This window comes from Ovis canadensis, chromosome 2 (assembly GCF_042477335.2).
Source record: "Ovis canadensis isolate MfBH-ARS-UI-01 breed Bighorn chromosome 2, ARS-UI_OviCan_v2, whole genome shotgun sequence".
In the NCBI taxonomy this organism is placed as follows: Eukaryota; Metazoa; Chordata; class Mammalia; order Artiodactyla; family Bovidae; genus Ovis; species Ovis canadensis.
Window position 1 is genome coordinate 112,460,969 of NC_091246.1, and position 24,672 is coordinate 112,485,640.

General features: G+C 44.6%; 1 protein-coding gene and 1 non-coding gene across 2 annotated transcripts; both read left to right on the forward strand.

Moving 5' to 3' along the window:
- The first annotated feature begins 1,347 nt into the window (after positions 1 to 1,347).
- CBR4 (carbonyl reductase 4) lies at positions 1,348 to 21,331 on the forward strand. The gene is made up of 5 exons (XM_069576805.1): positions 1,348 to 1,746; positions 3,659 to 3,779; positions 4,406 to 4,542; positions 6,849 to 6,983; positions 18,700 to 21,331. The coding sequence occupies exons 1-5, from the start codon at positions 1,605 to 1,607 to the stop codon at positions 18,876 to 18,878; spliced, it is 714 nt and encodes a 237-aa protein (XP_069432906.1). The 5' UTR covers positions 1,348 to 1,604; the 3' UTR covers positions 18,879 to 21,331.
- TRNAC-ACA (transfer RNA cysteine (anticodon ACA)) lies at positions 3,355 to 3,427 on the forward strand. The gene has a single exon. It is a non-coding gene; the product is annotated as a tRNA-Cys (tRNA).
- Positions 21,332 to 24,672: the final 3,341 nt, after the last annotated feature.

Consider the following 24,672-nt stretch of genomic DNA (forward strand, 5'->3'; position numbering starts at 1 on the left):
CATAACAACATGATACACGTCTCTGAGTTGTTCTGCAGGAACTAAGGCCCCACCCAGTTTGATGGTGACTTCCGGCTGAGCGCAAGCATGGGGACCCCAGAGTGTTTGGAACCAGAGGCTGATGATGGAGCTACCTAGCGCACCACTCCGTTACCTCACCACCACCGAGTCAGAAGAGGGTTAGGAAGTTTGCAGCCTGTGTTATTCATCATTCAGTCATGTCTGACTCTTTGTGACCTATGGACTGTAGCCCGCCAGGCTCCTCTGTCCATGGGATTCTCCAGGCAAGGATACTGGAATGGGTAGCCATTTCCTTCTCCAGGGGATCTTCCTGACCCAGGGTGAACCTGTGTATCCTCTGGCGCCTGCACTGGCAGGTGGAATCTTTACTGAGCCACCGGGGAAGCTCCACACACTACGCAAACCTCCTAGGAAATTTTGCCCATACAAACACGTTCACCAAAACTGTTACCAAATGCGGGTTCCTGTGCTAGATGCACAGTGGGGCCAATGATACCCACAGTCGACAGTCTGGAGCAGAGAAAGGTTTATTGAAGGGCCATGCAAGGAGACTGGTGCCTTGCATCCAAGGAACCCCCAAACTCGCTGAAGGGTTTCAGCAAACCATTTTTAAAGGGATGGCTGGTTTTGCAGACCTGGCACAAGAATTTCATGTTCTCACAGATGTCCAAGTAGGTCAGGTCACAAAGACCCTATAAACCTACAAGACAAACGTTATTCTCTGTTTTAAAACTTTTGGTTGGAAAAATGTTAATTTTTAAAGGGCAGAGACTTGATTATGGGTTCGCCTGTATACTTTAGGCTATAGGCAACATTCTTAACCCAAAGCAGAAACCATAGACTACAAAGGTTATAGTAAAACAATCGACCCAATATGGGGTCAGATTTGTTGTTCCCTATTACAGCCTTGCAATAAAACATTCTGCTCCAAACTCCAAAATTTTGGTTTGACGGGCTTCCCTGGTGGCTCAGATGGTAAAGAATCTGCGTGCAATGCAAGATATGCAGGCAGGCACAGGAATCAAATTCCACAACAGGAGAACTGAGGTCTGCTGGGAGTCTGACCCACGCGCCACTCCTTTGGGTCTCAGCCAAACACAACCTAGAGCACATATCTGGGTCCTCATGCCTGAATCCCTGCCTGGCACGACCTTGATTTAACCCATAACATCCAGAATCCAGTGTGTTAGCAACCCCGATGCCCAAAGACCACTTTCTACAGGTCAGCACCCCCTTCCCCGAGCCTGGAGCCCTTCTCTCCCAGCACCGCCCCACGCCCTTCCGCCTGCACCAAGACTACAAGCCCCAGCGTGCAGTGCGGCCCTTGTACTGTCCCGCCGGCCCATGTTGGCATTCGCCGGGGGCGCGCCGCCCGGAGCACGTGCGCGGTGACGTCGACGCGCCAACGGGACTAGCGGTCGTGGCGCTCTGGGTTTCTGGGCCTGCACCGGTTCCAATCCGGCGGCGAGAGCCGTGGGCTCGCGATTCAGTTTGAGCGCGCTGCGCTGTGTGAATCTGCGAGGCCGTTGGGAAGGGTCGTCTCTTGTAGCCTCTTCCCCCGGGCCTGCGGCTCCGCGTCCCAGATGGACAAGGTGTGCGCCGTGTTCGGAGGCTCCCGGGGCATCGGCAGGGCGGTGGCCCGCTTGATGGCCCAGAGAGGCTATCGATTGGCCATCGTCGCCCGGAATCTGGAGGGGGCCAGAGCCGCCGCCGGGGACCTGGGCGGTGGGTACCGACCGGGGTCGCACCCCCTCTTCGCGCGGCCAGTGTGGGTACGAGAAGCCGTCTTGGGCGCCCTCCCCGCCATGCTGGGCGAGGGGTGGCGCAGACGTGCCCGGGTCTCACGCGGAGGCCCGCGCGTGTGCGCATGCGCAGGCAGTGCCGCCTCGGGCCGCTGGGGCTGCGCTAGTAGGTGGTGTGCGTGGGCTCGCTTCCCGGCGGCCACAGCGTTGAAGCACTGTTATGCCCTGATGACCTTCACCAAGGGACAGTGAGATCGTTCCGCCAAATTCCGCTAAAATTTCATCCCCCCCTGTCTATTAGGAATGGATTCGCAGTTGCTTTGCGAATTTAGTCTCTGGCTGGTAGTGAGACGGGGTGCTGTGAAGGATCGAGCTCGCAGCTAGTTAGGAGGGCTGGGCTCAGAGGCACCTCGTTCACTGTCGGGGCAACTTTCTTCACATAGGTCTCCAGAGGTTTAAGAAGGTAATTTTAGTGTTAATGTACCACGCAAGGTTAGCCAGAAAATAATTGTTTACTTTTTTTTTTTAATGGCAGTGTTAAGTGGTATAATGTTGAATAAAGAGTGCTTTCTTTGAAGCTTAATTTTCTTTTTTTTTTTGTATTTAAACATTCCAGAAAGTGGACTTTTAAAAAAACGTAACAGTTTTTAGTAAAATTTTTTTTCATGATTTGTGCTTTCAGCACTTTAAAAAACAGCTTCCTGCTTTGTTTCATCTCTTCTAATAGTCACGCTATAATAATGGCCATGTAAGATTGTGCTGTAGTTAAACAGAAAAACCCTAGAGTTTATTTCAAAGCCAGGAAACCAGTTCGACAAGAATGTAACTGAATTAAACATTAAGCGTATATATGCAAGCGTGTTCAGTCGTGTCCCACTCTTTGCAACCCCATGGACAGTAGCTGCACCAGGCTCCTCTGTCCATGGAATTTTCCAGGCAAGAATACTGGAGTGGGATGCCATTTCCTTCTCCAGGGGATCTTCCCAACCCTGGGATTGAACTCGTGTCTCTTGTGCCTCCTGTATTGCAGGCAGATTTTTTACTGCTAAGCCACTGGGACTGTCTCAAGTTTACAAAACAGGAATATAAAACTGAGGACTGCTGAGTTAAATGGCATAGGGTCAGTGTCAAAACTGTAAATATTTGTAGGTGACTCATACAAAGTGTTATGAACATGGGAAAGGTGCTCCCCCTTAAAAAAGTGTTTTACAGTTTACATTCTGTTGCATTACTTTGCTTCTGCTTGTTCCCCGCCTTCCTCCATCCAGTTTCTTAGACTGAACTCATGAGATCAGGAATCTGGGACTCAATCGTCCTTTATCTCGAGTTCTGGATAGAACAGATCTAAGGCCTCCCTGGTGGCTCAGACGGTGAAGAATCCCTCTGCAATGCAGGAAGACTCAGTTTGGATCCCTGGGTTGGGAAGATCACCTGGAGAAGGGAAATGGCTACCTACTCCGGTATTTTTACCTGGAGAATTCCATGGACAGAGGAGCCTGGGGGGCTACAGTCCAAAAGGTTGCAAAGAGTCAGACCCTCCTGAGTGGGACATGACTGAATAATTGACACTACTACACTAGCTCATAGGACTTCCCTGGTGGCTCAGATGGTAAAGCGTCTGTCTACAATGCAGGAGACCCAGGTTCGATCCCTGGGTCAGGAAGATCCCCTGGAGAAGGAAATGGCACCCCCTTCCAGTACTATTGCCTGGAAAATCCCATGGATGGAGGAGCCTGGTAGGCTATAGTCTATGGGATCGCAAAGAGTTGGACATGACTGAGCGACTTCACTTCACTGACACTAGCTCATAGTAGATGTTTGATGAATGTGTACTGAATCATTTTTACAACCAAGGTATACTTTATTAGTAACTCTAATTTAATTTTGTTGTGTAGGAGATCATTTGGCATTGAGCTGTGATGTTGCCAAAGAACATGATGTTCAAAATACATTTGAAGAGATAGAGAAAAATTTAGGTCGTGTTAATTTCTTGGTAAATGCAGCTGGAATTAACAGGTTGGTCACAAATTTAAGTATGTTTCTAATTTTTTTTCCTCCTAATTTTCTTTTGATCAATATGAGTTAGTATATTAACTTGTTTTACTTCTAATTGGAAGAAAAGTTATGTATTTTAAAATTTGGTCTGTCAAGCTGCACACTCTTTTCATTGTTTTATATTGAGATTATAATAAGGGTTTCATTTAGTTTTTGTGTGTGTCAAAATGTTATTACAGAGTAAAAAAACCCTTTTGAACTAAACGTGTACTATTGGAATAGTTATATGTGTGTGTAGTACAGGTATAATATGATGCCTGGGAAGTGTACATATTAAGGGTACAGTTTAGTTTTAACATTGTAATCAACACCCATATTGAGCTGAAGAACTTTACCAGAAATCCAGAAGACTCTCTTGTTTTCTTCCCAATTAGTACTTCCTTTTAGGTTACCACTGTTGTGACTATATGTTTCCTCACAGATCAAGTTTAAAATGGGCTCTCCAGGTGTTCTAACTCAGAGGCAAAGCTCTTCTTATATTCTACTTTTAGAAAAAAAAATGTTATCTATTTCTTGACTTTTTAATTTGTCTTGCCCCATTTTTAAGTCACATGGGATTGTTTTGGTTTGATTTGCTTTTTTGGTAGGGATAGCCTCTTAGTAAGGACAAATACTGAAGATATGCTGTCTCAGCTCCACACTAACCTCCTGGGCTCCATGCTGACCTGTAGAGCTGCCCTGAAGACAATGATTAAACAGCAGAGAGGGTCCATTGTGAATGTAGGTGAGTCTTTACCTCTGCATGTATAGTATTATCTCATGGCACCACAGAAATTTAATCAACTGATTGGGAGTTTATTTACCTGTGAAACTTGGACAGAATGTGTCTTTATTACCCATGGAAAAAGCATTTTATAAACTGATTAATAGGTGAAACAGGAATCACCCATTCACATCCTTCTAGTGGTCAAGCAGGTGTCATGGAGTGACACCACCAGGTACTGGGGAAGTGACAGCACCGCCGGGAGATATCTGACCTGAGGCACCCAGCTTTGGTGTCCAAAGGCTGTGTGGAACAGCTCCAATCCAGCAGGTTGTTGCTGTGCACAAATGTGGTTCAGTTTGACCCGCTCTTTTGCATGTTTAAGAAAAATTGGGCACCCTGATTCTTACATGAAACCACATTTTCAAAATGTGATCAAGGAAAGAAAAACTTGCAGTTGGTGAGGGCTAAAAAATGACCTCTGTAGCAGCTGTGTGTGTCACTAGTAAATCCAGCACAGAGGTTTGTGAGGAGGTTTACTTAAGAGGATAACCTTTTCAGTGTTTAGAATGGATGTTAAGTAACTCCTGGGCTTCAGTTCACCTGCCCCATAGGGCAGAGTGGAGTGTGTGCCTGTAGACTTTAAAATGCAGAGTGACTTGAGATTTTGTTTCAATGTGGTAAAGTGAGAATAGCAGCATGCCTGCCACCTCCCATTTAAGTGGTGATACCTTATAGGCCACAAAAAAGGGATGCGGCTTCTTAGAGTAAGTGACCCTACTCTAAAACAGGAAGTGTCTTTCCAAGCCAGAATACAGAGTGCTTCCTTTTTGAAATTGACTAAAGGAAAGAATATTGTGCTAATAAGAATTAGAACGTTTTGGACATTTACCCTTAAAAAGGTGAGAGGTCGATTTTCTTCTGAAAGATTAGTAACTGAGCTGACTTTTTCTTTCTGACATAGCCAGGTAATGATCTGGGTTCTTGTAAGCTGGTATACTACCATGCACATCTCTCCTGGTAAAGGGGGTGTATTTGTTCAGCTCTGAAACATCCCCTCTTTAGACATGCACAAAACAAATCCCCTATCAGCCTTTTGCTTACATGCAGACTTTTAGACTTGTGCTGTAAGTCAATAAAATAGACTATTGAAAATAAGTTAGGGATCTCTATGGCAACCCACTCCAGTACTCTTGCCTGGAAAATTCCATGGGTGGAGGAGCCTGATAGGCTATAGTCCATGGGGTCGCTAAGAGTCGGACACGACTGAAGTGACTTAGCAGCAGCGGCAGCCAGGTCCTCACCACCATTCTGTGCAAAACAAAGAACTCTCTCACCCAAAGGAAAAAATGGACATCAAGGTTGATTACCAGCTCCCAGCCTGTCCAGCCTCTGGCCGATCTCCAGAATTCCTTGCCCCAGCCATTTAAGAGATAACTACTCTGAACAACATTGGAGAAGAACAGGTCCCCTTAAGACAGTAGCTTTCCACATAAATGCCTATATATACTTACTCTTTCCTTGGGTTAGTGCAGCAGCTCACTAATCTGAATGCTGCCGCTTCTCGCCTCATTAAAGGTGATCTGTTCCTGTAAAGTGCTGGTCTGGTTCTTTTTCCAAACTTTGTCTTCTCTAACTCCCTTACCCTGCATTACATATACAGGTCACTGATGCAGAAAATGACTTCCCCAACTTCTGTTCTGCAAGAATTTATTTGCATACAGTGGATACTTGGGTTATAAATTATTCTTTAATATTCATATAATTGAGCCACCCAAGAATCTTTATATTAGGCAGTACAAGTTGATACATCTCTGAAGGTAACTAAATTACAATTTTACAAAAAGTTTACAGTAGAAGCTTTGCTAATTTAATCAACAGTAGTTGAAATTTAGTAAAATTTATCTTCAAATGAACTGTTTTTTAGCTGGAAATAAAAACTTCATGCCTGTGTTGTACATCATAAAATCAGTCTTGACCTGGCTTATCTGTTCTGGTTTTAACCTCTTCCTCCTGGAAGCCTCTATAAACTCTGTAGACTTTTTATCAAGTTCCACCTCCTCAGAGATGAGTATGAAGTGCCTGTCATTTAGTGGATCAGTTCTCAGCCCCTGCCTAGTCCTCTGGGTTCTACATGAGCTTCTTTTGGCCCGTTTCTGAGCAGACTCAGACTCTTAAGTCTTGCTACTCAAATGACAATCGTTAGTATTCCTCATTTTAGCAAAAAGTGAGGGCTTATACCTTGTCTGTTTACTATAGACTATCTGAACGTGCAGAATAATGACCCCATGATTGTGGTTTGAATTTGCTCTCATTTCTTTTTCTAGGAAGTGTTATTGGTTTAAAAGGCAATTCTGGCCAGTCTGTATACAGTGCCAGTAAAGGAGGATTAGTCGGATTTTCACGTGCTCTTGCCAAAGAAGTGGCAAAAAAGAAAATTAGAGTGAATGTAGTTGCACCAGGTGAGTGGAAACTTTTTTCTTTTAATTTATGTGAATCTATGGTTTTATAAACGGAGAAAGCAATGGCACTCCACTCCAGTACTCTTTCCTTGGAAAATCCCATGGACAGAGGAGCCTGGTGGGCTGCAGTCCATGGGGTCACTAAGTCGGGCAGGACTGAGCGACTTTACTTTCACTTTTCACTTTCATGCATTGGAGAAGGAAATGGCAACCCACTCCAGTGTTCTTGCCTGGAGAATCCCAGGGACGGGGGAGCCTGGTGGGCTGCCGTCTATGGGGTTGCACAGAGTCGGACACGACTGAAGCAACTTAGCAGCATGGTTTTATAAAATAATAGCAAAGACTGGTCTTGTGTTAGTAAGGACACCATTGTCACCAAGCGCTTCTCAGGGGTCTGGGGACAGGAGCAGGGACCCCACAAGGAACATGGAGCATGGTGATGGTGGGGTTTGAACTCTGTCTGATGGGGCTGGGGGCTGAGACTCGGGCCAGGCATGCTGTATCTGTGCTGGACACAAGAGAAACTCCCCATTTTAAAGTCAGGCATAACTTGGAACTCTCAAGAACTGAATGTACGAATGTCAAGTAAATGGGGTGAGGCGTATTGGTGACATATATACTGCAGTTGAGCCCAAGTTGTATCCCTTTGCAGAACTGTTTGCATTTTAATTGTCTTTGTCCTCTTTGGGGATGTGTTATTGACTTGCTGCTCACTGGGATACAGTGTTTGCTAATTTAGATGTCATCAGTTTGTCAAAGCAGAACTTTTCAAACAATGCATCCATTCCCTAATATAGTCCCTGCATCTAGATTAAAGAAATAACACATCTTTATATTTAAAATATCTGAATAGCACTGTCATACAATGTGCTTTCCATAACAGTACGAATCAGAGGAGGTAATCCAACAAGGCTGCCTTGGTGATGTCCTTTGCACATTTCATGACATAATCGCCTGCAGTAACTGACTTACTGATAACCTGAGAGACTCTGCGGGTTTGGTTCCAGACACCCCAGCAGAACGTGTATCACAGTAAAGCAGTCAGCAAACTTTGTTTTCCAATGCACATAAAAATTATGTTTATACTGTACTGTAGTCTATTAAATGTGCAGTAACACTGTATCTAAAAAACTAATGTTCATACCATAATTTAAAAATACCACAAGATTGGATCCTCTTTGACCCATCTCCTAAAGTAATGGAAATTTTAAAAAAAAGCAAATGAGACCTAATTAAACTTAAAGCTTTTGCACAGCAAAAGACACTGTAAATAAGATGGAAAGGCAACCCTCAGAATGGGAGAAAATACTTGCAAACAAACAATTGACAAAGAATTAATCTCTAAAATATATAAGCAGCTCATGCAGCTCAATATGGGAAACACAAACAACCCAATCAAAAAATGAGAAGACCTAAACAGACATTTCTGCCAAGAAGAAATCCAGATGAGCAATAAACACGTGAAAATACGCTCCATATTGCTCAATAAGACACATGTACACCAGTGTTCACTGTAGCTAGGACATGGAAGCAACCTAGATGTCAATCAACAGCTGAATGGATAAAAAAGCTGAGGTACATATCAATTCAGTTTTTTAGTCGTGTCCGACTCTTTGTGACCCCATGGACTACAGCATGCCAGGCTTCCCTGTCCACCACCAACTCCTGGAGCCTACATAAACTCATGTCCATCACTCTGGTGATGCCATCCAACCATTACCTCCTCTGTCGTCCCCTTCTCCTCCCACCTTCAATCTTTTCCAGCATCAGGGTCTTTTCCAGTGAGTTGGTTTTTTGTATCAGGTGGCCAATGTATTGGAGTTTCAGCTTCAGCATCAGTCCTTCCAATGAATATTCAGGACTTGTTTCCTTTAGGATGGACTGGTTGGATCTCCTTGCAGTCCAAGGGACTCTCAAGAGTCTTCTCCAACACCACAGTTCAAAAGCATCAGTTCTTCATCACTCAGCCTTCCTTATGGTTCAACTCTCATATCCATACATGACTACTGGAAAAACTATAGCTTTGACTCGACGGACCTTTGTTGGTAAAGTAATTATCTCTGTTTTTTAATATGTTGTCTAGGTTGGTCATAGCTTTTCTTCCAAGAAGCAAGTGTCTTTAATTTCACGGCTACAATCACCATCTGCAGTGACTTTGGAGCCCAAGAAAATAAAGTCTGTCACTGTTTCCATTGTTTCCCCATCTATTTACCATGAAGTGATGGGACTGGATGCCATGATCTTAGTTTTCTGAATGTTGAGTTTTAAGGCAGATTTTTCACTCTCCTCTTTCACTTTTATCAGGAGGCTCTTTAGTTCTTCACTTTCTGCCGTAAGTGTGGTATCATCTGCATATCTGAGCTTATTGATATTTCTCCCAGCAATCTTGATTCCAACTTGTGCTTCATCCAGCCTAGCATTTTGTATGATGTACTCTGCATATAAGTTAAATAAGCAGGGTGACAATATACAGCCTTGATGTACTCCTTTCCTGATTTGGAACCAGTCTGTTGTTCCATGTCCAGTTCTAACTGTTGCTTCCTGACCTGCATACAGATTTCTTAAGAGGCAGGTCAGGGTTTGGTATTCCCACCTCTCAGAATTTTCCACACTTTGTTGTGATCTACACAGTCAAAGCGGGAGTAGATGTTTTTCTGGAACTCTCTTGCTTTTTCAATGATCCAGCGGATGTTGGCAATTTGATCTGTGGTTCCTCTGCCTTTTCTAAAACCAGCTTGAACATCTGGAAATTCATGATTCATGTACTATTGAAGCCTGGCTTGGAGACTTTTGAGCATTACTTTGCTAGCAAGTGAGATGAGTGCAGTTGTGCGGTAGTTTGAGCATTCTTTGGCATTGCCTTTCTTTGGGATTGGAATGAAAACTGACTTTTTCCAATCCTGTGGCCACTGTTGAGTTTTCCAAATTTGCTGGCATATTGAGTGCAGCACTTCCACAGCATCATCTTTTAGGATTTGAAATAGCTTAACTGAAATAGCTCAATTCCACTTCCACTAGCTTTGTTCGTAGTGATGCTTCCTAAGGCGCACTTGACTTCACATTCCAGGATGTCTGGCTCTAGATAAGTGATCACACCATCGTGATTATCTGGGTCGTGAAAATCTTTTTTGTACAGTTCTTCTGTGTATTGTTGCCACCTCTTCTTAATATCTTCTGCCTCTGTTAGGTCCATACCATTTCTGTCCTCTATTGAGCCCATCTTTGCATGAAATGTTCTCTTGGTATCTCTCATTTTCTTGAAGAGATCTCTAGTCTTTCCCATTCTGTTGTTTTCCTCTATTTCTTTGCATTGATCTCTGAGGAACGCTTTCTTATCTCTCCTTGCTATTCTTTGGAACTCTACATTCAGATGCTTATACCTTTCCTTTTCTCCTTTGCTTTTCACTTCTCTTCTTTTCACAGCTATTTGTAAGGCCTCCTCAGACAGCCATTTTGCTTTTTTGCATTTTTTTCCATGGGGATGGTCTTCATCCCTGTCTCCTGTACAATGTCACGAACCTCCATCCATAGTTCATCAGGCACTCTATCAGATCTAGTCCCTTAAATCTATTTCTCACTTCCACTGTATAATCATAAGGGATTTGATTTAGGTCATACCTGAATGGTCTAGCAGTTTTCCCTACTTTCTTCAATTTGAGTCTGAATTTGGCAATAAGGAGTTCATGATCTGAGCCACAGTCAGCTCCTGGTCTTGTTTTTGCTGACTGTATAGCTTCTCCATCTTTGGCTGCAGAAAATATAATCAATCTGATTTTGGTGTTGACCATCTGGTGATGTCCATGTGTAGAGTCTTCTCTTGTGTTGTTGGAAGAGGGTGTTTGTTATGACCAGTGCATTTTCTTGGCAAAACTCTATTAGCCTTTGCCCTGCTTCATTCTGCATTCCAAGGCCAAATTTGCCTGTTACTCCAGGTGTTTCTTGACTTCCTACTTTTGCATTCCAGTCCCCTATAATGAAAAGGACATCTTTTTTGGGTGTTAGTTCTAAAAGGTCTTGAAGGTCTTCATAGAAGCGTTCAACTTCAGCTTCTTCAGCCTTACTGGTTGGGGCATAGACTTGGATAACTGTGATTTTGAATGGTTTGCTTTGGAAACGAACAGAGATCATTCAAATACTGCATTTCGGGTTCTTCTGTTGACCATGGTGGCTACTCCGTTTCTTCTGAGGGATTCCTGCCCACAGTAGTAGATATAATGGTCATCTGAGTTAAATTCCCCAATTCTAGTCCATTTTAGTTCTCTGATTCCTAGAATGTTGATGTTCACTCTTGCCATCTCCTGTTTGACCATTTCCAATTTGCCTTGATTCATGGACCTAACATTGCAGGTTCCTATGCAATATTGCTCTTTACAGCATCAGACCTTGCTGTCTGAGGCACCAGGGAAGTTGAAACATGTACTACTGTATGTAGAATAGGTGGCTAATGGGAGGTTTCTGTCTAACACGCAGAGCTCGTCCCACTGCTCTGGCAACCTGGAGAGGTGAGATGGGAGGGAGGGTGGGAGGCAGGGTCTCGAGGGAGGGTTTATACATGTACCTGTGACTGATTCATGTTGTTGAATGGCAGAAGCCAACACAACATTGTAAAGCAGTTATCCTCCAGTTAAAAATAAACTGAAAAATACTTTATTGCTAAAAAATGCTAACCATCATCTGAACCTTCAGTGAGTCAGTCTGTAGTGATGACATCAATGGTCACTGATTACAGACAGCACAGCAAATACAGTAATAATGAAAAGTCAGAAATACTGTAAGAATCACCAAAATGTGACCCAGAGTCGTGAACTGAGCAAAGGCTGTTGGGAAAATGACACTGATCGACTTGCTTGATCCAGAGTTACCACAAACCTGCAACTTGTAAAAAAACCAAAAATGCAGTATCTGCAAGGCCCCTTAAATCAAGGTCAGCCTGTACTCCAGAAAGCCAGTGTTTGTAGAGAAGAAAGTATTAATATCACAGGTCACATACGTTTGTTTTCAAAATGGAGAAGATGCCTTTCACTGGGTGTCACTGTGCCTCAGAGAGCTACCCCATATTCACATTAGAATTTCAACACAGAGAGGAATTTGAAGGAAAAAAGATACTTTACCCAGACTTAGGAGGGAGAAATTCTTTTGAAAAGTGACTCTGAAGTAGTCGATTTTAACAGTGATTGTAGCTGTAGTTGCTTCTTTAGTGAGTGAAGGGGCCTCTGTGTGATTCCTTTTATATCGTACAAACTTGAGGTCTTTCTGTGTTTTTCATAATATGATCTTTCTAAACTGTCTGGATCTTCCAATTTTATAACTTTTACCTTTATGTTATTTGCCTTTTGACAAATTACTAGTTCATAAATATTGCCTGGATTAGTTGAGACTAATAAAAAGGTGCTAAAACTCAAATCTGCGTTATCACTCGTGAGCTGGTATGACGGTAGGCTTGGTTATTGTGCTTTCAAAGACAATGGATACCCTCCTGTAGTTTTGCTGGCTGCCACGGGACCTCTGTCCCAGCTTGCTGAGGGCACTGCGGCTGGTGCCCTGGGGGTTCGTGAGGAGGCTGAGGGCAACCTGGGCCACTCTGCCCAGTGTGGCCGAGAGCTGCCCACCAGCAGGGACTGGGGCACTGTCAGGAGTGGCCTGTGTCCCCATCGAGTGGCTCCATATCCGTAAACATTTGGGAAGTGACTCGATAGGTGCATTCTTTTTTTAAAGGTAATCCCGTAGTGGCCCTGTGGTCTTGACGGTGCTGTGAGTGTGTGTGCGCTTCGTGCGGCCCAGTTGGGTGTTATTGTTAGCCGACTTTAATGTGCAAAGTAGATGGTTTGTGGGTTGGGGGCGTCTATTATGTGCTTCCTGCTGTTTGGATTGTAGTAGTGTGAGTGATGGAGAGTCAGCTCTGGGTCACAGTGAGCTGCAAGCTGCATGCTTTGAGCGTGATGCAAGTGTGCCTCACTTCTAGTAACTCATTCAGCAGACTCCCCGAGTGTGTCCCGTGTGCCAGGGTTGGCAGTGCTCCAGATTATAAACACAAATAAGGTGTTTGCGTCACAGGGAAATAAGTGCAGTGGGAAAGACAGGCGTGTAAACAGATAATTACACTGCCATGTGATGAATGCAAAGTAGGTACCCGCATGATGCTATGGAAACGCCGGAGAAGGAATGCTGAATTCTGTCAGTCAATTAGTTGTTAAGGCAACAGACTAAACAGTGCGAATCCAGTTTGGTCCAAAGGGAAATTTTATGAGTGTTAGGGAAGTGTGCCTGTGTAGCCTTTCTAGAGATATTGCTTTCCAGTGCAATTTACACTGCAGGAAAGAGAAAACCTGTTGCCAGAAATGGGGATATTGAGTAGACTGAACTTTACTATGTTATATTGGCTGTAGTGTAATATATGAGATTGACTATGCTATAAGCCTGGTATGAATATGCTTCATTAACCAGAAGCGAAGTACAAGCTGAAATGGTAGCATCTAATTGATTCTATGGGTTCTTTGTTAATTTTAGATAGTGATTTCAACCAGATTCTTCAGATCTTTGAACAGAGCTGAAAAACATCGGAATTAATATTTTTATATTTTTAAGTTTATTTATTTTTTAGTTGAAGGATAATTGCTTTCAGAAGTTTGTTGTTTTCTGTCAGACAGTAACATGTACCAGCCATAGGGTGTACATATATCCCCTCCCTCTGGAACCTCCCTCCCATCTCCCTCCCACCCCACCCCTCTAGGTTGATACAGAGCCTGTTTGAGTTCCCTGAGTCACACAGCAAATTCCCATTGGCTGTCTATTTTACATACGGTAATGTAAGTTTCCACTTTACTCTCTCCATACATCTCACTCTCTCCTCCCCTCCCCTCTTTTCCATAGGTCTGTTCTCTATGTCTGTTTCTCCACTGCTGCCCTGAAAATGCATTCTTCGGTGCCATCTTTCTAGATTCTGTGTATATGCATTAGTATATGACATGTATCTTTCTCCTTCTGACTCACTTCACTCTGAATAATAGGCTCCAAGTTCACCCACTGCGTCCTCAGGACTGACGCAGCTGTGTCCCCTTTAGTGGCTGAGTATATTCTGTGGTGTCTGTGCCGCCGCTCCTCTACCCAGTCGTCTGTCAGTGGGCGCCTAGGTTGCTCACGTTCCAGCTGCGGTAAGCAGTGCTGCAGTGGGCGCTGGGGTGCGTGTGTCTTCTTTCTCAGTTTTGGTTTCCTCAGGGTATATGCCCAGGACTGGGATTGCTGGGTCACATGGTGGTTTTTAAGGAATCTCCATACCGTCTTCCGCAGTGGCTGTATCGGTTTATATTCCCACCAACAGTGCAAGAGGGCTCCCTTTTCTCCACATGCTCTCCAGCAGTTATTGTTCGTAGACTTTTTGATGATGATCATTCTGACTGGTGTGAGGTGGTATCTCATTGCGATTTTGGTTTTCATTTCCCTAATAATGCGTGATGTTGAGCATCTTTTCATGTGTTTGTTAGACATCTGTATTTCTTTTTTTCCACTTTTTGATTGGGTTGTTGAATATGTTTATTTTTAATGTTAGTTTTCCTGGTCACCTTCAAGTGGAGATTCTGATGAAGGAAAAATCAGTTAAAAAGCAAATCATAATAGGAAAAACAAAGAACAAGCAAATTAATAAATTAGCCTATCATTTGCTTCCTAATGATTTTTAACTTTTTAAAGATAAGTTAGTTGCTAATTTTGGTATTACATTAGCTATAAATTTCCCGTCATTGATAAGTGTTACTGATTATTATAACATGAGAAACAGAATATTTGATAAATTGAAACTATCTATTTTGGATACATTACTTTTAAAACTGTGTTTTCAATAGATAATACAAACACATGGTACAAAATTAAAAAGTACAAAGAAGCTTACAGTGAAAAGTGAGTTGTCTTCTGGCCATTCAGTGCCTTCCTCAGAGGCAACCTCTGCAGCTGCTTTTCTCTGTATTTCACTTACAAGCTAGTGAAGTGTGTGTGGTGTGTGTGTGTCGTTTTCTCTGCAGTTCATCTATAAGCCAGTTAAGTGTGTGTGTGATATGTATAGTTTTCTCTGTATTTCATGTATTACCCAGTAAAGTGTGTGTGTGGCGTGTGTAGTTTTCTCTGTATTTCATATGTAAGTCAGTAAAGTGTGTGTGTGTGTATAGTGTTCTCTGTATTTCATATATAAGCCACTGACGTGTGTGTGTTCTGTCCCTGAGGCAGCCTCTGCGATAGCTCTAAGGGACTGATGCAAAGAGCCAAGATACATGGGAGTTTTTGTGACGAAAGCCAGGTTGTCAGAACATCACAAGATTACTGTTTATTAGAGGAAACCAGACCTCTCAAATTAAGAAATTTGGTGCTTCTCTGTGTATGAAGATGCAAGTGTCTGGGCTCCCTGAAGTCACTCCTCTGACGTGCGCTCGGCGAACGCCCGGGCCAGCATCCTGGGCTCCCGTCCCGAGCCCCTGCGGGCGCAGTGTTGGGGCGGGGTCCCGCAGGGCACGGCCTGCAGCGGCAGCAGCCCGTCGGTGTCTGCCCGAGGCCCTCGGGGCTCAGCGATGCGGGCGCCCATTGCAGCAGCCTTTGTTCGCTCATGTGGCAGCAGCGCGTGTCATTCACAACACACGCGTGTAAGAGTGTCTGTACCTTGCTTTCCGCATAGAGCGGTCTCTGCTGGAGTTGAGTCCATGTGATTACATGTAGAACTGTTTCACCTCTTAAATAATAGCTTTCTGGCAGTGTAACTGACATAGTGTAATTCGCCCATTTAGACGGTCTGATGTACTGGGCTGAGTGCAGTCACACAGTTGTTCCATCATCACTGTGGCCCACTTGAGAACACGTAGTTTCATCATCCCAGAAGAAACCCTGGAGCCCCGAGCGTTCGGGAGTCCCCATTTCCTTCAGTCTCCCCAGCCTTCCCCAGCCACTCACCCGCCTCCCGTCTCTCCACGGAAGACGGGTGTCTGGCCGTCTGTCCTCAGGTGGTAGAAGCCGGCGGTGTGTTTCACGGGTACGCGGGGGTCCTGTGACCTGTGCCTGCCAGTGGGCACTTCCGGTGTTGCTTCTGCTCTTCTGCTGGTTCAGCTGCTGACACTGCAGCAGTACTTGTGCGTGATTCATTTTGCCCGCACGTGAGTGCGTGTCACAGGGGACTAAACCTTCGAGGACTAAAGCGTGTGACATTTGGGCAGATGGCACAGCAGTCATGGGTTTCTCTGGGGACCCTCGGTGTCTTTGTTAGTTGCGGAGCTTTGTGCTCATGACTGGGGCGGAGGCTGGCTGGCGGGTGCTGCAGGAAGCTTGGCAGACGCGGCGGACACGCCTCTCGGTGCTCTTCTGCGGGTAGCGGTTTGCCACGCCGCCTCCCTGTGCATTTTCACAGATGTGATATTAGGGCACACACACTTGTTCTGGTGAAAATCTTGGTCTAGCTTTTGGCGACAGTCTTATCTCCCTAAAAAAGTGTCAGGGCTTATTTTAAGTCTTTCTAGGTCCTAGGAACTTGTGTCAGAGAACAGACATCTAAGCAGGGAGCTTTATCCTGCAGGTGGTGGTGCTGATGCCTGAAGGAGGCTGACATCCTGGTGTCTTATTTAAATGTAAGATCTCTGCTATAGATCAACCTGTTTAAAACTAAAATAGTAACCAAGCCATATGGAAGTGAGATGCTGTTTGTTTATACTCTGTAACTAGCCAGGCCTTCCCTGGTGGCTCAGTGGTAAAGAATCCACCTGCCAATGCAGGAGACATGGGTTTGATCCCTGAGTTGGGAAGATCCCCTGGAGAAAGGAATGGCAGCCCACTCCAGTATTCTTGCCTGGAGAATCCCATGGACAGAGGAGCCTGGCGGGCTGCAGTCCATGCGGTCCCGAGAGAGGCTGACATGGCTGAGCGACTAAACAGCAACAGCAACATAGCTAGCCACGAATGGGTGAAGGAAGTTCATTTCCTTGGGAGCCGACAGATATAAACCCTCACTGGACAAGAACCATGCCCTTGCTTTTATGAGTAAGACTATCGGTTCCTAAGGCATTCCTGTCTGGAAGAAGTGTACCAAGCATGTGGTCATGGATGTGGAGTGCGGCAGCCACACCCGTGTTCTCAGCTGAGCTCCTGTCCCTCCGTTCCCTCGCTGGCTGAAGGGGAGGTGGCTTTGCAGCCACCGAAGCCTCTACCTGGTCAGTGGCAGTTGCAATGACGTCATCTTCGCACGGTGGCACTGACTGGGGTTTTTCATTTGGATAGCCCAGCTTGAAAGGCATTCATTGTACATGTGTATGTTGTAAAATGAGCAGTGACGCAGGACTTCCAGAGCTTCATAAAATGGCATATTGCTTTGGGAGAGAGTCCTCTGGGGTCGAGGAGGGAGCAGACGTTGGGAAACAGTACGGGCATAAATGTGGGTGCGTGGAGTGTTTACAGACTACTGATATCCCTGCGAGGGTCTTCTGAGACGTGACAGAGAGTCCAGGAGCCTGTTTATTTGCAGTGCCCTGGTTGTGAATGTATTTATATTTCAGGACCATGTTGTTCACGAGCTGCAGCATAAAATAATAGTGAAATTTGGTAGGGGCCTGGACTAGTTCCACTTGAGACTGGTTTCATACTTTTGACTTGATTCCTTCATTTTTTAAATTTTATTTGACTTTGGGAGATGGTATGTATGAATTTTAAGAAGCTGCAGATACAGACTTAGGGCAGTTAAACTGCTGTCCATGAGCGTATAGTGGTGAATACATGGTGTGATACATTTGTCAAAACCAGACAGCTGTACAACCCAGCGGGTGAACCCTGACGTGAGCCGTGACTTTCTGTTGGTCCGTCGTGTAGCACACTCAGGCAGGGTGTTAATACTTAGGGGGTGCTGGGGGAGGCAGTGTGATAGGGGCTTGTGTGGGGACTCCCTCACCTTTCTGATCAGTTTTTCTGTAAACCTGCAGCTGCTCTAGAAAATAAAGTCTATTATTTGAAAAGAAAAAAAAAAGCTTCTGGCAGTGAGAGAATGGTGCCAGGGTTTGGGACAGGTTCCTACTCTGCATGTCCAACATCGTGTCCAGGAGCAGATGCCAGCACCAGGGACAGCTGCCTTCCTCACAACCTGGCCTCTGCCCCCAGCTCTGGACTGGCAGCCACTGCTAGGCTCCCCGACTTACAGGTTCATTGAGGAGTTTGTTCTTGTTTAATCACTCAGTCGTACCCGACTCTGCGGCCCCATGGACTGCAGCACACCAGGCCTCCCTGTCCATCACCAACTCCCGGAGTTGACTCAAACTCATGTTGTTTGAGTCAGTAATGCCATCCAGCCATCTCATCCTCTGTCATCCCCTTCTCCTCCTGCTCTCAATCTTTCCCAGCATCAGGGTCTTTTCAAATGAGTCAGCTGTTCGCATCAGGTGGCCAAAGCATTGAAGCTTCAACTTTAGGAATGGAATTGAGGAATGGAATTCTTACTCATGTTTGTATCCATCCACCTATATTGTGCTAAAAGTTAGACCAAATATTTGGTGGTGAAATATTTTAGTGTTGAGTAACTCTTCATTGAATTAAACAAAAAAAATAAGGACTCGAATGTTTGATTATTAGCAAAATTCTGTTTCCTAAAACAAGATTTATTAATGATCTCAAATTAAATTCCCTGCGGTGAATGTTTTTAATTGAGCAAATGTTTCTTAGTGTCTACCCTTTTCAAGTAAGCAGGCAAACGTTTCTCTTTCAGGATTCATTCACACAGATATGACGAAACACTTGAACGAAGAACATCTAAAGAAGAATATCCCTCTGGGGAGGTTTGGAGACGCCCTCGATGTGGCCCAGGCGGTCGTATTTCTTTTAGAGTCTCCGTATGTGACAGGGCACGTCCTGGTGGTGGATGGCGGCCTGCAGCTCACCATGTAGCCGAGCCCCGTCACTGCTGTTGGAGTCACGGGCAGTCTCTGTTGTACCTGTGTTTGCTAATCAAACCTGCTGATGCTACAGATGTTGATTTCTGTCTTCATACAAATATGTCTGTAAAGAACAGTGGGAGAGCAGCTGCGTTTTCCAAATGACACGTGTCTTATGGGCAGTGTTAGTGTCCAGTCCCTCCTCACAGGGATTCCCTTCAGGAGCCCTGGTCTTCAGGTGTTCCCGCCCCTTATGAAAACAGTGTCCTGGGTCTGCGTGTAACCTCTGTATACTTCACATCATCTCCGTTGTTGTTCAGTCACTAACTTGTGTCTGACTCTTTGCAGCCCCTCACACTATAGCCGGCCAGGCTCCTCTGTCCATGGAATTTTCCCAGCAAGAATACTGGAGTGGGTTGCCATTTCCCTTTTCAAGGGATCTTCCCGACCCAGGGATCGAACCTGTGTCTCCTCATCTTCTGCTTCGGCAGGTGGATTCTTTACCACTGAGCCACCAGGGCAGCCGGAATCTGAGTCATTCTTAGATTACATATAATACTACCACAGTGTAAATGCTGTGTAAATAGTTGAAACACAGTGTAAATGCTATATAAATAGTTGATTTGTGGAACTTTAAAAAACATATTTAGACAGTAAAAACTTTAAAAAATATATTTTCTATCCATAGTTGGTTGAACCCATGGCTGTTGAGGCTGGATGCAGAGGGCCAACTGTCTAGATATTTTGCAAGTAATAAAACAGACGTTATCTTAATTTATGCATTTTGTTACACAAGTAGGAAAAACTATGAGTCTGATTGTCATTAGATACTTCGTTGTGATAGCTTACGGTGAACGGTGTTGGATTGGTGATCTCCGAAGATTTAACCTTGGGACCCGGGACCAGGGTTGATCACTCAAGAGCTTTTGTGGAGCAAGAGTTTTATTAAAGTGGAAAGGGACTGAGAAAGCTTCTTACACAGACATCAGAAGGGGGACAGAGAGTGCCCCCCTCACTAGTGTTAGCAAGGGGGTTAGATGCTTTTTAATTAAGTATAACAATAAAAGAATTCCTCAAGTTTGTGAAAATTTTACCGGACCCGCTCCCACAATTCACATTTTAGGATAACGGGATTAGGATTTAACAACAGAGAGATCCACCAGACCCACTCCCATAATACACATTTTAAGATATCAGGATTAGAGGGTTTTCAGGAAGGAGAAACTGTCCTCAAGCAGGATACATTGTTGTTATATAAACCTTAGAACAAAGCTTAAACTGAGTTGTTTGTTGGGTAATCATCAGTTCTGGGCTTAAAGAAAAAAATGTTTTATGTGGCTAAGACTAAAGAATGTAGAGAAAAAAAGAGCGTTCGTCCTTTCCTCCTCCTTGAGAACCCCAGACCTCTCTCTCCTCAGGGACCCCTGGACTTCTTATCAACCTGCCTAGGAATTGGCTCTCTCAGCTGTACTGGGCCGAATACTCTAGAAGTTAACCTGGCAGGCCAAGTGCAAGTTAGACAAGCACACCGAAGCAGGAGGACCTGAAGGGCATCAGGCAGGTGCCTTAGCACGCCTGCTGGAGTTACCCACTGCAGCCCTCCGTCCGTCTCCTGAATAGTCAGCTGTTACACAGGCTGAGGAGAGCAGTTAGACACAGAGGTGACTGGAGTCCGGTTTCTTTGGTGGCACTGCTTCTGTGTGAGCAGCTGGGTACAACAGACTACACTGGGCAGAGGAGCCTCGTGGGCACGGTCCATGAGGCCAGAACTGGACACAACTTAGTGACTGAACAGCAGGTGTGGATGGCAGATGTGTCCTGTGGAAATCTCAGGGATGGTACTTGGTTTTAGTACCTGGTCCAGCTGTGAGTTGCATAGACCTCATCAGTTTAGGATGTGGAACTGGTGTTTCGTGGGTTGTGGTTTTTGTTTTTTTTTTAATTCCTCAAAACTCTCAACTATCTGGCTTCTTAAAAACAGCATAAGAAATAATGATATTTTAAAAATTAAGAATTTTTATGTTAATGAAAATAATGATTCTTATGTGAAAATTTTAGAAAAATAATAATTGTGAACAATCATTAGCAAATATGCAGTAATAGTGAGTGCAGTGTCTTTACAAGGAGCAGGTAAAGCATTAGTCTTAAATGAAAATACTTGTCTGAGATTAGAAATGTCACAAATTGAGTGAAAACATCAGATGATACCTATTTTGCATTGATCTCTTTTGTGAGAATAGCATGATAATTTTAAATATCACTGGGTTCATGTTGATTTTCATTATCATTTCAAATGTTTTAAATATTTACTGCATTTTAAAAAGTAATCTTTTTACAGTTTTATTGGAGCTGAACATCATTTTATGTAAACAGATTAATTTTATTGAAAGTCAGTACAAAAGTATGAATAGGATATAAAATGCAGACTGATAAAAATAATAAAGTCAAATCTGTGTTCTAAATCAAGATTCATGATTCCTTAAAAATTCTTTTACACTGATCTTCAAAATAGTCTTTACTGGAGAAGTCTACTCAGGAGGTAAAAAAGTCAGTAAGCTTCTGTTACCAGCCAGGTTGTCTGCTCGGTGCAGAGACGGCACAGAACTGACTGCGTGGGAAAGCAGCAGTCGGCGGTTTCAAGTTCCGCAGAAAGGACACGCCTTGCCAGCGCTGACCCTGGGCCGGCTCCCCTCTCTGGCTCCTCACGAGGCCGCCTTGGCTGGTGGTCAGGAAGGAAGCAGGTACCACTTGAAATAACAACACTGAGGTGTGAGTTACAGATGGATTTAACATTCACTTGTGTGTATTCACACCTTGAGAAATGAGCCCTTTTACACTGTCCACCGCTCCCGCCGACATCAGACTGGTGGAGGGTGGAGTGAGTACGTGAACAGGCACGGGGAGCCTCGGCCCCTGGGGTGCTCCTGGGCAGATGCTGCAGCCAGGTGGTGGCTGTCAGTCACGTGCAGAGGTTCGAGAGCTTCCGTGACTTCTTAACAAGAAAACTCAACTGAAGGTGTTAACCTGGCACTTGCGCGCCAACAGTCCAGCCTGGATCTAAGGCTTTTTAGAAACTGGTTTATGGTAAAGCTGGGGTCAACATTTTTGCATGGAACGTTTTAAAATTTGTGCTTCTATTTTTTTTTCTTCCATAATCTATAAGAGGATTTTAAACTGCTTTCTAGGAAAAATTGTATTATAAATTTGGGGGCGATGATTTACGTGAAGATGATTTAACGCTCATGCTTGTGTTATCTAGAATGAAGTGAAATTATTCTAGAATTCGTGTTATGCCTTAAATTGCTAACACATTTTCCCAAGTTTTTAAGGCAGAAATATGTGTAAGTTGAAAAGTCATACCACAGCCCTAACTTGACAAATGTATGATACTTAATGATTTTAAAACTTGTTTTATATAATCAATCTTTCAGTTACACTGAATAAATAATCTTTCAGTTACACTGTAAGTGCCAGAGGACAGAAACCATACTGTATTTCCATTCCTTTGGTTAAATAACTCAGTAGATATTGGTTGAATATCTATCTGCAAGGGGCTTGTGCATCCTTTGATTCCTCCACCTTTCCTGCTCAGCTCTGAGTACATTGGGTACATTTCAGAAGTGCACTGATAAATCCTTACATGTTTTCATTCAGGGTCATCGGTCTTCCCTTGTGGCTCAGCTGGTAAAGAATCCGCCTGCAATGCGGGAGAACTGGGTTCTATTCTATCCCTGGGTTGGGAAGATCCCTCGGAGAAGGGAAAGGCTACCTACTCCAGTATTCTGGCCTGGAGAATTCCATGGACTGTATAGTCCATGGGGTTGCAAAGAGTTGGACATGACGTAGCAACTGTCCCTTCACCTTGTCGGTCATTACATGGCGCTCTGGTGGCGCGGTGGGCTGCTCACTGAACTGCATCTTGTTCTCTCAGTACACATCCTGGGACAGTCTGCCACTCAGCTTCCCTTCTGTCTGTTTATCTCAGATGCTTACTTTCCACTCCTAACCATTCAAATGCTAAGCTCATCAACTGTTTTCTCTTAGGCAACAGAATTGACTAACTGAGTTCAGTTCAGTTCAGTCACTCAGTCATGTCCGACTCTTTGCGACCCCATGAATCGCAGCACGCCAGGCCTCCCTGTCCATCCCCAGCTCCCGGAGTTCACTCAGACTCGCGTCCATTGAGTCAGTGATGCCATCCAGCCATCTCATCCTCTGTTGTCCCCTTCTCCTCCTGCCCCCAATCCCTCCCAGCATCAGAGCCTTTTCCAATGAGTCAGCTCTTCTCATGAGGTGGCCAAAGTACTGGAGTTTCAGCTTTAGCATCAATCCTTCCAAAGAAATCCCAGAGTTGATCTTCAGAATGGACTGGTTGGATCTCCTTGCAGTCCAAGGGACTCTCAAGAGTCTTCTCCAACACCACAGTTCAAAAGCATCAATTCTTCGGCTCTCAGCCTTCTTCACAGTCCAACTCTCACATCCATACATGACTACTGGAAAAACCCTAGCCTTGACTAGATGGACCTTAGTTGGCAAAGTAATGTCTCTGCATTTGAATATGCTATCTAGGTTGGTCATAACTTTTCTTCCAAGGAGTGTCTTTTAATTTCATGGCTATAGTCACCATCTGCAGTGATTTTGGAGCCCAAAAAAATAGTCTGACACTGTCTCCACTGTTTCCCCATCTATCTGCCATGAAGTGATGGGACTGGATGCCGTGATCTTCGTTTTCTGAATGTTGAGTTTTAAACCAACTTTTTCATTCTCCTCTTTTACTTTCATCAAGAGGCTTTTTAGTTACTCTTCACTTTCTGCCATAAGGGTGGTGTCATCTGCATATCTGAGGTTATTGATATTTCTCCCAGCAATCTTGATTCCAGCTTGTGTTTCTTCCAGTCCAGGGGACTAATTGAGTAATTACCACCAATTTAATTTGGAATCCTTGGACTGATAATCCAAAGGGGAATGGTACCGGTATCAGCTGGAAAATTCCCCCCCTCCACCCCCACAAAGTTTAAACACGTGTCTGCAGCCCCTTCCCAGTGATTTTTCCCTTAACCCTGCTCACAGCGAGGAGGGCTGAGGGAAACCTGGAGATGTTTTTAGGAAACGTCTTCAGTGATTCAAAGTGTTCATTACGTTGGTAAGTTCCGACTGTATACGCGACACTGTAGTAGTCATGGGAAGTACAGTGGTGGGAGAAACAAAACCAAACCCGGGTTCCCTGGAGCCCACAGGCTGATGGGGCTCTGTCAGGGGCAAGCAGAACCTTAAACCAGTACCAGACACCAAAGCACAGCTGAGGCGAGCACGGGAGGGGCGAGAAGCTCCTGTTTCACTGGCACTCCTGCTGGGGACTTGTCCTGTTCTGGCAGGACAGCTGAACCGAAAGTGAAGCCTTGTTCAGAGAAGCAACATGTTGTCAGCGCGGAGGGGAGGGAAGCTGCTGAGATCACTTCGGTAGCGGCAGTTTAGCTGCCCCAGTTGTGTCTGACTGTTTCGACCCCACTCACTAGCCTGCCAGGCTCCTCTGTCCATAGCATTCTCTAGGCAAGACTACCGGAGTGGGTTGCCATTTCCTTCTCTACAGACCACCTTAACCCAGCCGAATTGAGGTCGTGCAAGTAGCGAAGAGGAGACCTCAAATACGCATGTGCTAGGAACGCCCTGCTTATTTAACTTCTATGCAGAGTACATCATGAGAAACGCTGGACTGGAAGAAACACAAGCTGGAATCAGGATTGCCAGGAGAAATATCAATAACCTCAGATATGCAGATGACACCACCCTTATGGCAGAAAGTGAAG

Coding starts and splice junctions, on each gene's coding strand:
- CBR4 (XM_069576805.1), top strand. CDS start 1,605: ATGGACAAGGTGTGCGCCGTGTTCGGAGGCTCCCGGGGCATCGGCAGG. Junction 3,780..4,405: donor AATGCAGCTGGAATTAACAG/GTTGGTCACAAA, acceptor CTTTTTTGGTAG/GGATAGCCTCTTAGTAAGGA. Junction 4,543..6,848: donor AGGGTCCATTGTGAATGTAG/GTGAGTCTTTAC, acceptor TTCTTTTTCTAG/GAAGTGTTATTGGTTTAAAA.